The sequence below is a fragment of the Arvicola amphibius genome, chromosome 9, assembly GCF_903992535.2.
Source record: "Arvicola amphibius chromosome 9, mArvAmp1.2, whole genome shotgun sequence".
NCBI lineage: Eukaryota > Metazoa > Chordata > Mammalia > Rodentia > Cricetidae > Arvicola > Arvicola amphibius.
This window is the reverse complement of record NC_052055.2, coordinates 59,403,422-59,416,810: the sequence shown is the minus strand read 5'-3', so window position 1 is coordinate 59,416,810 and position 13,389 is coordinate 59,403,422. Positions and strand designations below refer to the sequence as shown.

The following is a 13,389-nucleotide window of genomic DNA, read 5'->3' as shown; positions in this document are numbered from 1 at the left end:
GGTCGGGCTGTTCCACCCATCAGCCCGCCCAGCCCGCCCAGCCCGTGTCCTCCCAGGCTGATACTCACCTTTGACTGCACTAAGGAAGCTCTTCAGGTCCTTGTACAGCTTGTGGCCTTCGGCCTGGAAGCAGAGAACGGCTTTGGTAACTAACACGGTCTGTTTGGAGGGTGCTGCAGAGGTTGGCCTTGGAAAGCTCAGTAAAGACAGAGCTCACTCTGCCAGCAAGCTGCAGGTTGTCTCTTTGGGTTTATTTACTGTATGAGCTGGGACAGTGGAAGCCCCCATTGCACATTTTCTGCCTTCTGCTTTTTCTCTCTTCTAGTGCACAAGAGCCCATACCTAAGCCCTGGAACGAGGGCCCCGCATGTGACTGTCTGTTGATCCTCGCTGCCGCTGTACCACAGCCCCTTTCCTCTCTGAACCTTCACACAGACATTTCCTGCCTCCCATGCTGTCTTACCCCATCTTCACTCGGCCCTCCCCCACCCACTGCTCCTACTCCAAGGAGTCCAGTTGATCTCCTTCCCTCCTGTGCACTGAGCCCATCTGACCTCTCCGTGCTTCTGCCTCTGCTCTGGTGTCTGAATTCTTTCTCGCTCTCCCTTCCCCCTTTCTTCTCTCCCCCTCTCATCTCTGTCTCTTTCTTAAAGAGAAGCAGAGCCAGAGAAGGAGGCTGGAATTAGATCTCACCCTGAAGAATGAACTAGTCATGACGTCTGTTTCAGCCTCTGCTTCGTCACTGTTTAATGACAAAAATCTTTCCTCTTACTTAGTCCATGCTGCCTTGAACTTGCAACAATGCTCCTGCCTCAGTTTCATAAATAGTAGATATTCTCTGCTTCTGCTTCTTTTTTAAAAAAATGTTTCTTTTTTTTTTTTTTTTTTTTTTTTTTTGGTTTTTCGAGACAGGGTTTCCCTGTAGTTTCTAAAACCTGTCCTGGAACTAGCTCTTGTAGACCAGGCTGGGCTCGAACTCAAGAGATCCGCCTGCCTCTGCCTCCAGAGTGCTGGGATTAAAGGCGTGCGCCACCACCGCCCGGCTCATTTTTAGTCTTTTTAATAGTCTGTCTGCCTCTCTGAGTGCAAACTTACAGGTACCAAAAGAGGCCAGAGGAGTCGGGTCTACCTGGAGTTACAGGAAGTTGTAAGCCAGCAGATGTGGATGCTGGAAATTGAGCTCAGGTCTTCTGGAGGAGTGGCACATGCTCCTGAGCACTGAGCCGTCTCTCCAGTCCTACTCTCTGCTTCTTAGGTAGGTACTTCCAGGAAACAGAAGCCAGTAACCCCTGCCCCATACAGGGCTTTTCATGTTAAACAGCTCTGAAATAGTACCCGTACAGGGAATCTTTAAAACATTTGTATGTATATTAGTGTTTTGCTTGCTTGTATGTATGTGCACTGCCTATGTCCAAAGACGACAGAAGATGGTGTCGGATTCCTTGGTACTGGTGTTTTAGATGGTTGAGTGGCCATGTGGGTGTTGGGACCTGAACCCAGTCTTCTGCAGAGCAGCAAGTGCTCTGAACTGCCGAGTCATCTCTCCAGCCCCAGGAAATTTTAAAAAATTCTTTATTATTACATACATGAGTGTCTTGTGAAGTGTGTGTGAGTACGCATGTGCCATGCCACACATGTGGAGATCAGAGAGTAACTACTGGGAGTGAGTTCTCACCTGCTTTGTTTAGGTGAGGTCTCTCTTATGGTTTCTGCCCCCAGTACATCCTCAGGCTCACCTTAAGAGTGTTGCCATTAGCCAGGCGGTAGTGGCACACACCTTTAATTTCAGCACTCAGGAGGTGGAGACAGATGGTCTCTGTGAGTTCGAGGCCAGCCAGCCTGATCTACAGAGTGAGTGCCAAGACAGTCAAGGCTATACAGAGAAAGCCTGTCTCGTTTGCTGAATTATAGATGCGGTGGTGCAGCAGTCAGATTTGCAGGTTCTGGATACCGCCCTCGGGGCATCAGGTCTTCCTTCATACCGACTTGAGGACAAACCTTAGGCTCCTATCACCAAAGCTGTCTTCCTCAGAGGTCTCCTCAATTATTCCCCATTGCACTGTTTACAGCCTCCCTCACCTCACTCTTCTCTCCTGTGTGGGTAACTCCAGTTTCTAGGATGGGGTGGAGACGAAGTGAGAGAGAGCTAAGGTGTGGTCCACCCACTTCAAAGGAATGTTGCAGGCCAGCTCAAGGGCCAGAAGGAACCGGCTCAGGGAACAGAGTATTTGAAACCTAAGAGATGCTGTGCAGTTCACCAGGAAATACTTGCTGTGAATTCGTTCATTACTAGAAAGGCTAGTGAACTTTTAAATTAAAAGATAACGGGGAAAAAATGGAAATTTCTATCTAATAACTGCATACATACAGAGGTCAGAGAACAATGGCAGAAACTGGTTCTCTTTGCCACGTGCGTTCTGGTGACTGAATTTACATCAAGCTCGGAAGCAAGTGCCTTTTCTCACAGAGTCATCCTGCCAGCTCAATAGTCAAGATTTTAAGGGCTTTGGAAGAGTTTTTGAAGTTATAAAAATTAATAAAAGGGCTGGAGATAGCTCAACACTTAAGATCAGTTACTGCTCTTGCAGAGGACTAGAATTCAATTCCCAGTGCTTACCTGTAGCTCCAGCTTCAGGGATCCAACACCTCCTGAGCAACTGGACATGCATGTGCATATTCACAGATACACATGCATACACATAAATAAAAATAAAAATCTTCTGGGCAATGGCGATGCACTCCTTTAATCCCAGCATTCAGAAAGAAGAGATAGGTAGATCTCTGTGAGTTCAAAGCCAGCCTGGTCTATAGAGTGAGTTCTAGGACAGAAACCTTGTCTCAAAAACCAACCAAACAAACAAACAAAAAAAAAAACTTTTCAAAAATTTAATGAAGATTTAACATTTTTTTGAAAGAAAACAATAGGGACTTAACTTTTTACTTCATCATGAAAACTTGATTTCAAAACAATCTGACTGATTCAACTGCATTGACCAGATGACCCAGTGGTTAAGAGCATGCATTATTCTTCCCAATGACCTGCATTCCATTCGCAGCTCCCAGGGCAGCCAGTTCACAGCTTCCTATTGCTCCAGCTCTGGGCACCCGACACTCTTCCTGTCCTCAGGAACTCAGCAGCAGATGGCAGGTCTGGTCACAGACTGCCGGGAGCTGCCTGTCGTGAGTGCTGGAAAAGGAAGCTGGGTGCTCTACAAAAAGTGTGCATCAACCACATTCCACTCTTCCCTTACACACTGGGCCATCTCTCCAGGCCCACATTCTATTCTTTCTTTACACCTTTGTTCTTCCTTTTGAAGAGATAAAGTATGGGAGTGGCCGTGGATGTGGTAATAGTGGGGAGGTGGGCTTTAGGGCGACAGGACTAGTGCCCGGCACCCATTTCACTTTGCAGACCCATCCCCCTCCCCTGGCATGTCTAGGCTAAATAACCCAGCATCTGTTTTCCCGGTGCCAGCTTCTCACTTGGCTGGCTGGCTGGTGTGCTGGTTCTATTCTCAGCTGGCAGGTTCCCCTACTTCTCCGGCTTCAGTTCCCCTGTCTATAAATGTAGAGGAAAAGCCACTTCTATCTCTTGATCTGCTGATTTCATCAATTCTGCCCTCTGAAACTTTGCCAAGTTCTCAGCATTGCCACAAAGAGTCTGAGTTAGTTCTATCCACCCCTTCTAGAGACAGCACCCTCAGTTAATGAGCCACTCTCTGTGAAGCTTGACCAGAGCAGTCAGCGAGGCAGCACTGGATCCCAACAGACTGAGGATAGAAGGTCCGGGTGGGACTCCCGGACACGAGCAGAACAACAGGAGACGGCACAACCAAGCCATGAGCAAGTGCTGTCTGTACCACCAGGAAAAGACTGCAGAGCTTCCGGAGGGAAAACACCTTTTCCTGAATTGTGAAGGAGGGAGGCGAGGAGAGCGCGCAGAAACAAAACTTACAGAGGGTGTGCGATGGGGCACTTGGCAGGTATGCACAGCGCCCAGGGCCTGAGCTCAGCACCATGCCGGCTGACTGTGGTGGTGCACACCTATAACCCAGAATCCAGGAGAGGAAGCACGAGGATTGAGGTTCTCCTCAGCTACCCAGTGAGTTCAAGACCAGCATGGGCTTCATGAGACACTGTCTCAAAACAAAATGATGGAGCCCACTCTGGAACCCAGGCAAATTGCACCTGAGAGTGACAGCTGATACAGAGTTGAAATGCATAGGGAGGAGGTGAAATGATCAAAACACAGCATGTGTGAAACTGTCAAAGAGTAAACTTTAAAGGTTGAAAGTGAAGAGCTGATTCCTTTGCCATTAGTGACTCAGAACTATTCCTACTCCACGTGAAAGGAGACAAGCAGACATGGTGGGACTCCTGATGGTAGCTACCAAATAAAAATGAAAACCTAGCTGGGCGGTGGTGGCGCACGCCTTTAATCCCAGCACTCGGGAGGCAGAGGCAGGCGGATCTCTGTGAGTTCGAGACCAGCCTGGTCTACAAGAGCTAGCTCCAAGACAGGCTCCAAAGCCGCAGAGAAACCCTGTCTCGAAAAACCAAAAAAAAAAAAAAAAAAAAAAATGAAAACCTAAATCTAATCAAGCTTCTACATCTATACATCTACAGAAAACAGAAAACACAGACAACAGAACACATTCAATAGTCAGTAAAAAGCCGGGCGGTGGTGGCGCACGCCTTTAATCCCAGCACTCGGGAGGCAGAGGCAGGCGGATCTCTGGAGTTTGAGGCCAGCCTGGTCTGCACAGTGAAGTTCCAGGACAACCAGAAAACAAAATGAAACAGCAGCAACAACAACAACAAAACAGCCAGCAAAGCATAAATTGTAGGTGACTGTGGACAAGCTGTGCTCTCAAAGGACAAACCTCAGGAAGGAGGACCGGAGAGATCCTCAGCGGAAGAGAACTAACTGTTCTTCCTAGAGAACGGGCCTCCATCTCCAGCACCTGGCCTGGGATGCATGGTGAGTACCAGGTCAACCAGGGTCAAAAAACTAAGAAGACTCTGTTATAATCCAAACCCAAGAAGAAACAACCCTAAAATAATCTTAGAAACTTCACGATTATAATAGATATATTTAAGTCTTATACACACAGATATCACAGCAATATAGAATATGAAACAAGAATGGATATAGCCTACAGAATCATTATTGTTCTAAAAATCATTTTCTTTTTCCTTTTTATTTTGTGTGTGTGTGTGTGTGTGTGTGTGTGTCTTTGCGTATGCACATGTGGGCAGGTCAGAGCCAAGGAAAACATGTGGACATCCAAGGAAAACTTGTAGGAATCAGCTCTCTGTCTCTACCCTGTGGACTCCAGAGCTGAATCTCTCCAGCTTTATGTTTATTTTTTTTTTGTATCTCAGGCTGGTCTTGAACTTGTGACTGTTGGGGTGGAGGTGCCATCCCATGCCCCCTTCCAGGAGCTGCCTCAGTCCAGACTCTGCCTCTGAGAAAGTTTGCCATCGCGGCTCCACCCCAGAGGATATTAAAAGCCCCCTCCCTGTGGTTTCCTCGACTTCCCCTGGGGCCACCCAGGAATGCTGTGCTCAGAATAAACCTAGGTTTACTGATTGGTTTGAGTGGTTTATTACATCAGCGGCATCAGAATCCCAGTAACCAGAATTTAAACTTAACATTTGGTGCTGAAAAGTGACCTTCCTGTTCTAGCCTCCCCAGGGCTGAGATTATAAGCATGAGTGACCATGCCTGTTCCCGTTTCTTTTTTCTGAATATACTTTCTGATCTGTAGTCATGAATATAGGTTTTACATGGAAATAATAGAGGCGGGGATACAAATGGCTGCTGGCATCTGGTGTGGGCCCAGCAGTCTTGTGTTCCTGGCCTGTGACATCTGACCTGATATTCAATAGTGTCGGAACTGCACTGCCACGAGATGTTTGTTTATGCAAATCACTTGTGAATCATAAGGAACGTCAGCAGTCTGTGTGCTGAGGTAAGCCCGTGCGAGCCGCCATGCCTGCTGCCAGGGTCTTCCTAACGTCAATGCTATAACATGCAGAGAAAGAAGATCAGGCCCTGTGGACTAAACAGGGCAACAGCCACAGAAGGGCAAGTTCTGTTGCTTTTCAGAGAACAGACTGAGCAGTAGGCCAATGAGATGCCTGCCCGCTAGACTCTTCCGGCACCAGGCCCTCGGTACTGCCCTTCTCCACCCTCAGGTTACCTGTTGTTGGTAGAAGTTGCTGGCACTTTGTTCAAATCGCTCATCTTTGGTTTCTACAGTTTTCCCCAGTTTCTGCAGAACCTGAGATAAAAGACAGAAAGGCCTGTATGGTTATGGTCAAGTCTCTTAGGTATTGGTGTTGGGTGTAACTACAGGTCCCATTTCCCCTCAGCTCAACAGAGTCAGGAATGTAACACAGCTAACAAAAACAAGGTTTGTGTTTCTCAAACTGGGACACCTGGGGGACAGGTACATGGTATGGGGGATCTATCTGCCTGCTTATTCTCATTCACAGCCTCCTCTCTTTCTCTCTCTCTTCATAAATAAGTTGTAACTTTCTGGATTCTCATTATTTGAGCAAGGTGTTTTGAATGTTTGGTTTGGTGCTGGGTTGAACCCAGAGTCTTGCACAAGCTAAACATACATTCTCCCACTGAACTCACCTCCAGCCTTAAACTGATTTGTTTGTTTGTTTTTCTTCTGTGTGGCCCTGGCTGTCCTGGAACTCATGCTGTAGACCAGGCTGGCCTTAACCTCAGAGACCCACCCGCCTCTGCTTCCTAAGATCTAGGGCTAAGGTCTGTGCTGCCACACCCAGCTCTTAAACTGATTTTTAAAAGGGAACAAAAGAGGACATTGCACCAAAACAAGATTACTGAGATGACCTGACTTGGACCCTTGGGACACATGTGGTAGAAGGAGAGAACTGACTCCCAAAAGCTGACCTCTGACCTCCACTCGTGTGATGCACACTCGCATACACACCCACGTGTGTGATGCACACTCGCATACACACCCAACAGCTAGATCGATGAAAAAAGAAAGAACCAAATCTTCTGAAAGCCCTATCTTGGGCTTTCAACTTCTGCCTCTTCCTCCTCACCAACCCCACCATGCCACCCTATTCTTTCTGGTTTCACTGGCACAGCCTGAGGCCCGGCCTTTATTGCTTTCTTCTCCGGCCTTCTGCAATAGGTCTTGACAACACTGCTTCAGGTCTTCTAATAGCTCCTCAGTAGACACCCATGATGTGTTCATGAGGCACCATGGGTAGTTTTAGCATGGAGACAGTCCCTAGTGCTCTATCCTTCCACAAGCTTCAGCTCTCGGTGGCCTTCACTACACAACCATATTATTATTTTTGTTGGTTTGTTTTAAGATTTCTGAAAATCTCCACTATTAATTGTTAGAGACTTCATTCACTTTCTAGAATACCCTAATGACTTCTCTACTTTGCTATGCAAGTATAAAACAAATATAAATAAATAAATAAACACCCAGCTCAGCCCTTTCTCTCACTAATCTCTACCTGCTTTATTCTATTAATCAAGTTTATCACTCACTCCTAAGTGTTTGACACTTTGGTATTTTCATGATTTCCTATTATTATTTAATTTTCTTGTATTCATCATCTCTGTTTTCTTCTAAATCTCCACTCCTCAGATACTTACTCTGCTTTTTTCTATAGCTCAGAATCCAGCGAGAGGCCATTTAGTCACGTCAGTAGGAAGGAGGCGATTCCTACTGGATGTGGATGTGGGCTTTGCTAGACTGGGACCACGGCCGTGCACTGCTGGGCCTGGATACGGGGCTTTTGCTAGGCTGGAACAGTATAAACATGGAGTGGAAAGGATTCCTGACCAAAAATCTGGGTGTGTGCAACTTCACACAGCCTTCTGGGAGGGTGTGGCTCATTCAGGGTGTATTTGGGGAGTGACAGAAATAAGATAGGTCGACTAGGATCTCATTATAAAGGAATCTGAATCCCAGAGATGTGTGCCTAGGCCTGTGCAGAAGGCTGTGTGCACCCTGACCCAAGTCTGCCGTCTTATGGCCAGAGGAATAGGTCAATGCCTCTCACATCTCATGCTCTCTCCATGGTGATTAAGACCAAGGCTTCTGCAGTCACATAACTCATACTGTGGCCTTCTGTTGACTGGCTATAAGACAGTTCTGCCCAGGGATACACAGTGAAAGATATTTTTGTCTTGAAACTACTGAGGGATTAAAAGAGACCATGTATGTGGACTGTTTTCTCTAGCTGTCTGCTAACTGTGTCTAGTTTTGTTTTTGTTGTTTTTTTTTTTTTTTTATCTTTTTGAGACAGTGTCTCACTATGTAGTCCTGGCTGTCCTAGAACTCACTATGTAGATTAAGCTGGCCTCAAACTCAGAGATCTGAACTCAGAGATCTGCCTGCGTGCCTCCAGAGTTCTAAGATTAAAGGCACCACCACCATGCCCAGTAGCTGGGTCTGGTTTTGTTTCCTTGCCTACGACGACGGCAGGTGTTTCCTTTTCTTCCAGCGCATCTGTCTTTGTTGGTCTCTAACCTCACCTCACTCATCACTCCTCCCTCCCTGCACAGTCCCCTCCCTCCCTGGCTCCACCCTCGCCCTCCCCAACAACAGAAAGTTGCAAAACCACCTTGGTGGTGGTAGGCACGGTTCTTACTTCCTTCTCGTTACTCCTCCCTTCCTTTGCCCATTTAATATTTCTTAGGCGGGGGTGGAAATCAAGAAAACTCAACTTAGAGCCAATGCAGAGGACAGCTAAAGGCTTGAGGCTATAAGACTGCATGGGGTATGAAAGCTGAGAATCTTCACACCAACAATTTTTTTTTTAAGACTACAGCATACACCTTTAATTCCAGCACTTGGGAGACAGAGGCAGGTTGGGGGGGAAGATCTCTGAGTTCAAGGCCAACCTGGCCTACAGAGCAAGTTCCAGGACAGCCTCAGCCACACAGACAACACCTGGTATTCCCAGGCAGTCTCCCATAGAAGCACTAACCAGGAAGAATCCTGCTTAGTTTACTAGATCAGATGGGATTGGGCGTGTTCAGGGAGGTATGGACATAGACCCACCATTAACTCTTAAATGGAGAAGGTGAAAGAGATAAGCTGGAAATATTTATCATCTCTCTAGGCCTGAAGTCACTTGTTGCTATAGAAACTGGTGCCTGTGTTGGGCCGCCTACCGCACTGGAGGCGTTCTCTTGGCCTTGACGGAACAAGATGTGCGTCCGTGCAGCAGATGTCTGCTGAAAGAGTAAATCTCTGTGTGTGTCTGAGTGTTTGAGACAGAGTCTCACTCTGTAGCCCAGGCTAGCCTCAAACTAATAGTCCCAGCCTGTTGAGAGCTGGGCTTATAGGTGTATACTACTATACCTGGCTAAATTCTACTTTATGATCAACTCCTAATGAAAGCTAACAATACCAGTCCCTAAAGTCCTGCCCTGAGAATTCTGCCAGTTAGTCTGGCCAGGCAGCTGACAAGTTAGGATTCAGATACTTGGAGAGTATGGGCTAGCGAGAAAACGAGGCAAGATGTCGACACTTCGTGAGTGTGAGTGTGGGTGGAGTATGTTCCAGGGTCACCTGACCTAGTCTTCTATCTAACCTTTGTGTAGAGTGGGAGGGATACACCTTTAAAACTCCATGGCCAACTTCTTTGCATTTTAGGTGGTGTGAGTAGGAACCAGATGCTAAAGGACAGTATGCAGTACTATCAGACTTTGTCTTGGCTGTAAGGATCTAACGCACTCTGAGGAAAGTGTGCAGACACACACTAGCTGGAGGCTCTCTCTAAGAGCCCCTGTGTTCTTCAGGCTCCTTTCTCACCATTCTCCTGCTCCAGCTGCATTGCTCACTATTCCGCCTGAAGTGATTGACAGCTCAGGTCATGCCAATGCTAGCCTTGCTCAGCTGGAAGGTGTTCTCACACTCATGGGGGGACTACTGACCACCCACAGTTCCTATTTTAAACTCAGCCACTATTAGAAAACCTTCCACCCAATCCTCCTGCCCTCTAAGTTCCCACAGATGTGCATATCTTAGGCAAACAAGTAGATTCTAAGCTTCCGGCAGACAAGAGTGCCTCTAATTTACCTCTTAATTCCCTAGTCAGCCCCCTGAACAAAAGAATCTATTGCAAATATTTGACAAATTAAACTCTTGGGGATATAAGCTGAATAAATGTTAACAGAGAAAAGAACAATATAGGAGTGGTTTTTAAAAATGCCCTTGCTCAGGGGAGAATTGAGCAGTCGGCTGCAGAGAAATCACACACAGGGAAGCAGTTGACTCAATGTGAGGATGTATCATACTGTACCAAACACAGCTCGTGCTGCATTCGGTGAGAACTGGAAAACAACTGGAAGGATGTTTTATTCTATTGTGTTCACTAGTCAGCAGGCCTTCCCCCTTCAGAGGAGCGTGAGCCCTATGTAAGTGTTTCCCTTCCATCAGCTCCTTCATAGACAGGCTCTGCAGGGTTGGGGCCACACTGATGGCAGAGAGGCTCATCGGGAATGTGGCAAGGGGCCATCAGACTTAGCTGAGAGCCACCTTGTCAGCCAGAGGGTCTGCTTCACTGGAACTCTCTCTCTAAAGAGGGAGTTATCTTGTTTTCAGTAACTCCCCAAGACTCAAGATCTCTGGCTCTCCCACCCAGGCCCTTTCTCCTTTAAGACCAGGGTCTGCCCAAGCCAGCCCTGAACTCACAAGCTCCCTAAGCCAGCCCTGAACTCACAAGTCCCCACTCACGGGCGCAGTCTAGCTTGTGAGGTCTTCAGGGCAGACTTGTGTCTGTGCCTCTCCCTATCCTGCCAGGGTCCAGGACAGGAAGAACAGCGTGCTTGCTAACTACGTAGGAAATGCTTGATTCTGACGTTCAGAGTCACCTTCTGTTTTCAACTGAGTCTTGGTAGATAGAGTTTCATAGAGAAAACCAACCTTCCCATTTTATAGAGAGACCCAAAGCCAAGGACAGAACATTATTTAGGAAGGTTGGGGACCTATGCTTAAAGGAGACAAAGAGCTCTAAACCCAAGGGTATTGTGTTGACAGTGGGCCAGAGGAAGCCAGGCAAAAGCACCTCATGTATCTGGGGCTTTAATTTAAATTTTTTTCTTTTGTGGGGCCCAGGATCCTGCTTGCTAGAGAAGTACTCTAACACTGAGCCATATTCACCAGCTCTTAATAGAGCAGGTTTTTTGGTTTTGTCTTTTGTTAGCTTTGCACAGTGTAGCTTTCTCTAGGTGAGTTCCCTGACACCCTATTTATAACTAGACCCTCCCACAAGCACTGCACTCAGATCTATCAGAAGTCCAGTTAGACAGCCTCCAGAGAGGCAAAGTAATGGCATGTGAAGTAACAAAGGCTAGCCGCAACATCTTTATTTTCCTCTTGTCTTCCACATGACCTCAGAAGACAGACATCTATAGAGCCCCTCTCTTCCCTCATGGCCATTTAATTCCGAGAACTACATCTCCAACTACTACATTCCACCAGTTCCCTCGGCAATGGCACTGGAGAGCGGTTGCCCCAATCCTCTCAGCGGCCAGTGTGCCACCTTTAAAAGCTAACACAAATCTTTCCATTGTTAAGCGTGTTGTTTATTGAACTGCTTCAAAGTTCATGCACCCTTTTCTCTTTGCTCATGCCTCTCCCCCTTACCACCTTTTCTACTAAGCACAGAAAATACTTCAGATGGTAAAATCAAAATACCTTTAAAATGTGTAGGGAAAGGGCTGGGATAGAACTCAGCTGGCAGAGTGTTTGGTTTGCTCACAAAAACCTCTGGGTTCAACCCCCAGTATCTAAAAGCTGTGTTGGCACATGCCTGTAACCTCAGTACTCGGGAGCTAGAGGGAGGCAGGGCGCTGGGAAATTCAAAATCATAGTGAATTTGGGGATACAAGAAAGTCTGCCTCAAAAAAAAAACCCAAAATAGAAATACCCAAACTGAAGAGCGCTGAGAATGGCGGCTCAGCTTGCGACCCCAGCAACCTTGAAGACTGAGGTTGCAGGATGAACACCATGAATCCTGGACCAGCCTGGGCTACAATTTAAGACTCTTTCTCAAAAAAACAAACAAGACATTGCGAAGAGGGGCCTTACAACCTTTTTTTTTTTTTTTTGACAGCATCTATCCCTGGCCGTCCTGGAACTCACCCTGTAGACCAGGATGACCTTGAACTCACAGAGATCCGCCTGCCACTGCCTGAGTGCTGGGATTAAAGGTCTGTGCCACCATGCCCCGCTGTCCCCATAATATGAATGGACGGTGGCATGTTACAGGCCAGTTTAAGGAAGCACACGCAGAGGCCTTAAATCACCGGCAAGGCCCAAGGAAAGGCATAAGAAGCAGGGACTGGCTACTGTGCACAGCTCCTCCTCACCCCAACAGAGTCTTTTGTAGCTCAGGATGGTCCTGAACTCAGCATACAGCCTAGGAAGCCATGGGTTTTCTATGCTCTTGCCCACTGGCTCCATGTATACCAGTGTAAACAACACTCAGGTGTGAGGAGAAGTGTGTAGATTATCCTAGTCCTCAGCGCGGGGCGACTCACTGGTAACACAGCCGCTGTCACTTACTGTGGGGGCAAGAACCTCCAATTAATTCATCATCTGTGAAACACCCTCCTTGCTTTATGGCCAGGACAAAATCTGCGACACAGGTGGCCACTATCATTTGTTCCTTCCTGCCGTCTTTTCTGGGTCAGGCTGAGGGCTGCAAAAGGCCCCTGAGCAACAGCTGTCTCCTCAGCTGCTTCCTTCTCTCCCACATCGGCCAGTGTCCATGGACGCTCACTCCCCGCTCAGTTTCTAGACAATAGGACCCTTCCTCCTCAGCCCAGACCCGGGCGCCCTGCTGAGGCCGGGCTCCTACCTTCTCCTGGGCCCTGCTGAACTTCTTCTGCACCTGTTTGGCGAAGAGGCCAGCTGCTCCACCAGCCTTGCCCTCGGCCATCCTGCCTGCTGCGGGGGCGCTGCCTAGTCCTGTGGTTTCTAGAGGCCCCTGAGAGGAAGTGCGGCCTCCCAGCATGCCTCGCGTCAGGCCAGAGGGCGGGTCTTCTTCACACCCTGCCTGCGGCCTGCTGTACCTGGGCGGCCTGAACCACTGCCCACTCCCCGGGAGGACCACTGGGGCACACCCCTGCCCACTCCCCGGAAGGACCACTGGGGCACACTCCTGTCCACTCCCCGGAAGGACCACTGGGGCACACTCCTGTCCACTCCCCGGAAGGACCACTGGGGCACACCCCTGCCCACTCCCCGGAAGGACCACTGGGGCACACTCCTGTCCACTCCCCGGAAGGACCACTGGGGCACACCCCTGCCCACTCCCCGGAAGGACCACTGGGGCACACCCCTGCCCACTCCCCGGAAGGACCACTGG

At 48.2% G+C, this 13,389-nt stretch overlaps 1 protein-coding gene across 3 annotated transcripts in view; it reads right to left on the bottom strand.

Moving 5' to 3' along the window:
• Bin2 (bridging integrator 2) overlaps window positions 1-12,996 on the bottom strand; it is a 28,252-nt gene extending 15,256 nt beyond the window's left edge. For all 3 annotated transcript variants that reach the window (XM_038343375.1, XM_038343377.1, XM_038343376.1), the window contains exons 1-3: window positions 12,880-12,996; window positions 6,207-6,287; window positions 69-123 (exon numbers count right to left, since the gene is read on the bottom strand). In XM_038343375.1, coding sequence (XP_038199303.1) covers window positions 69-123; window positions 6,207-6,287; window positions 12,880-12,960 — 217 coding nt within the window. In that variant the 5' untranslated portion in view covers window positions 12,961-12,996. The remainder of the gene's footprint in view (window positions 1-68; window positions 124-6,206; window positions 6,288-12,879) is intronic.
• Window positions 12,997-13,389: the final 393 nt, after the last annotated feature.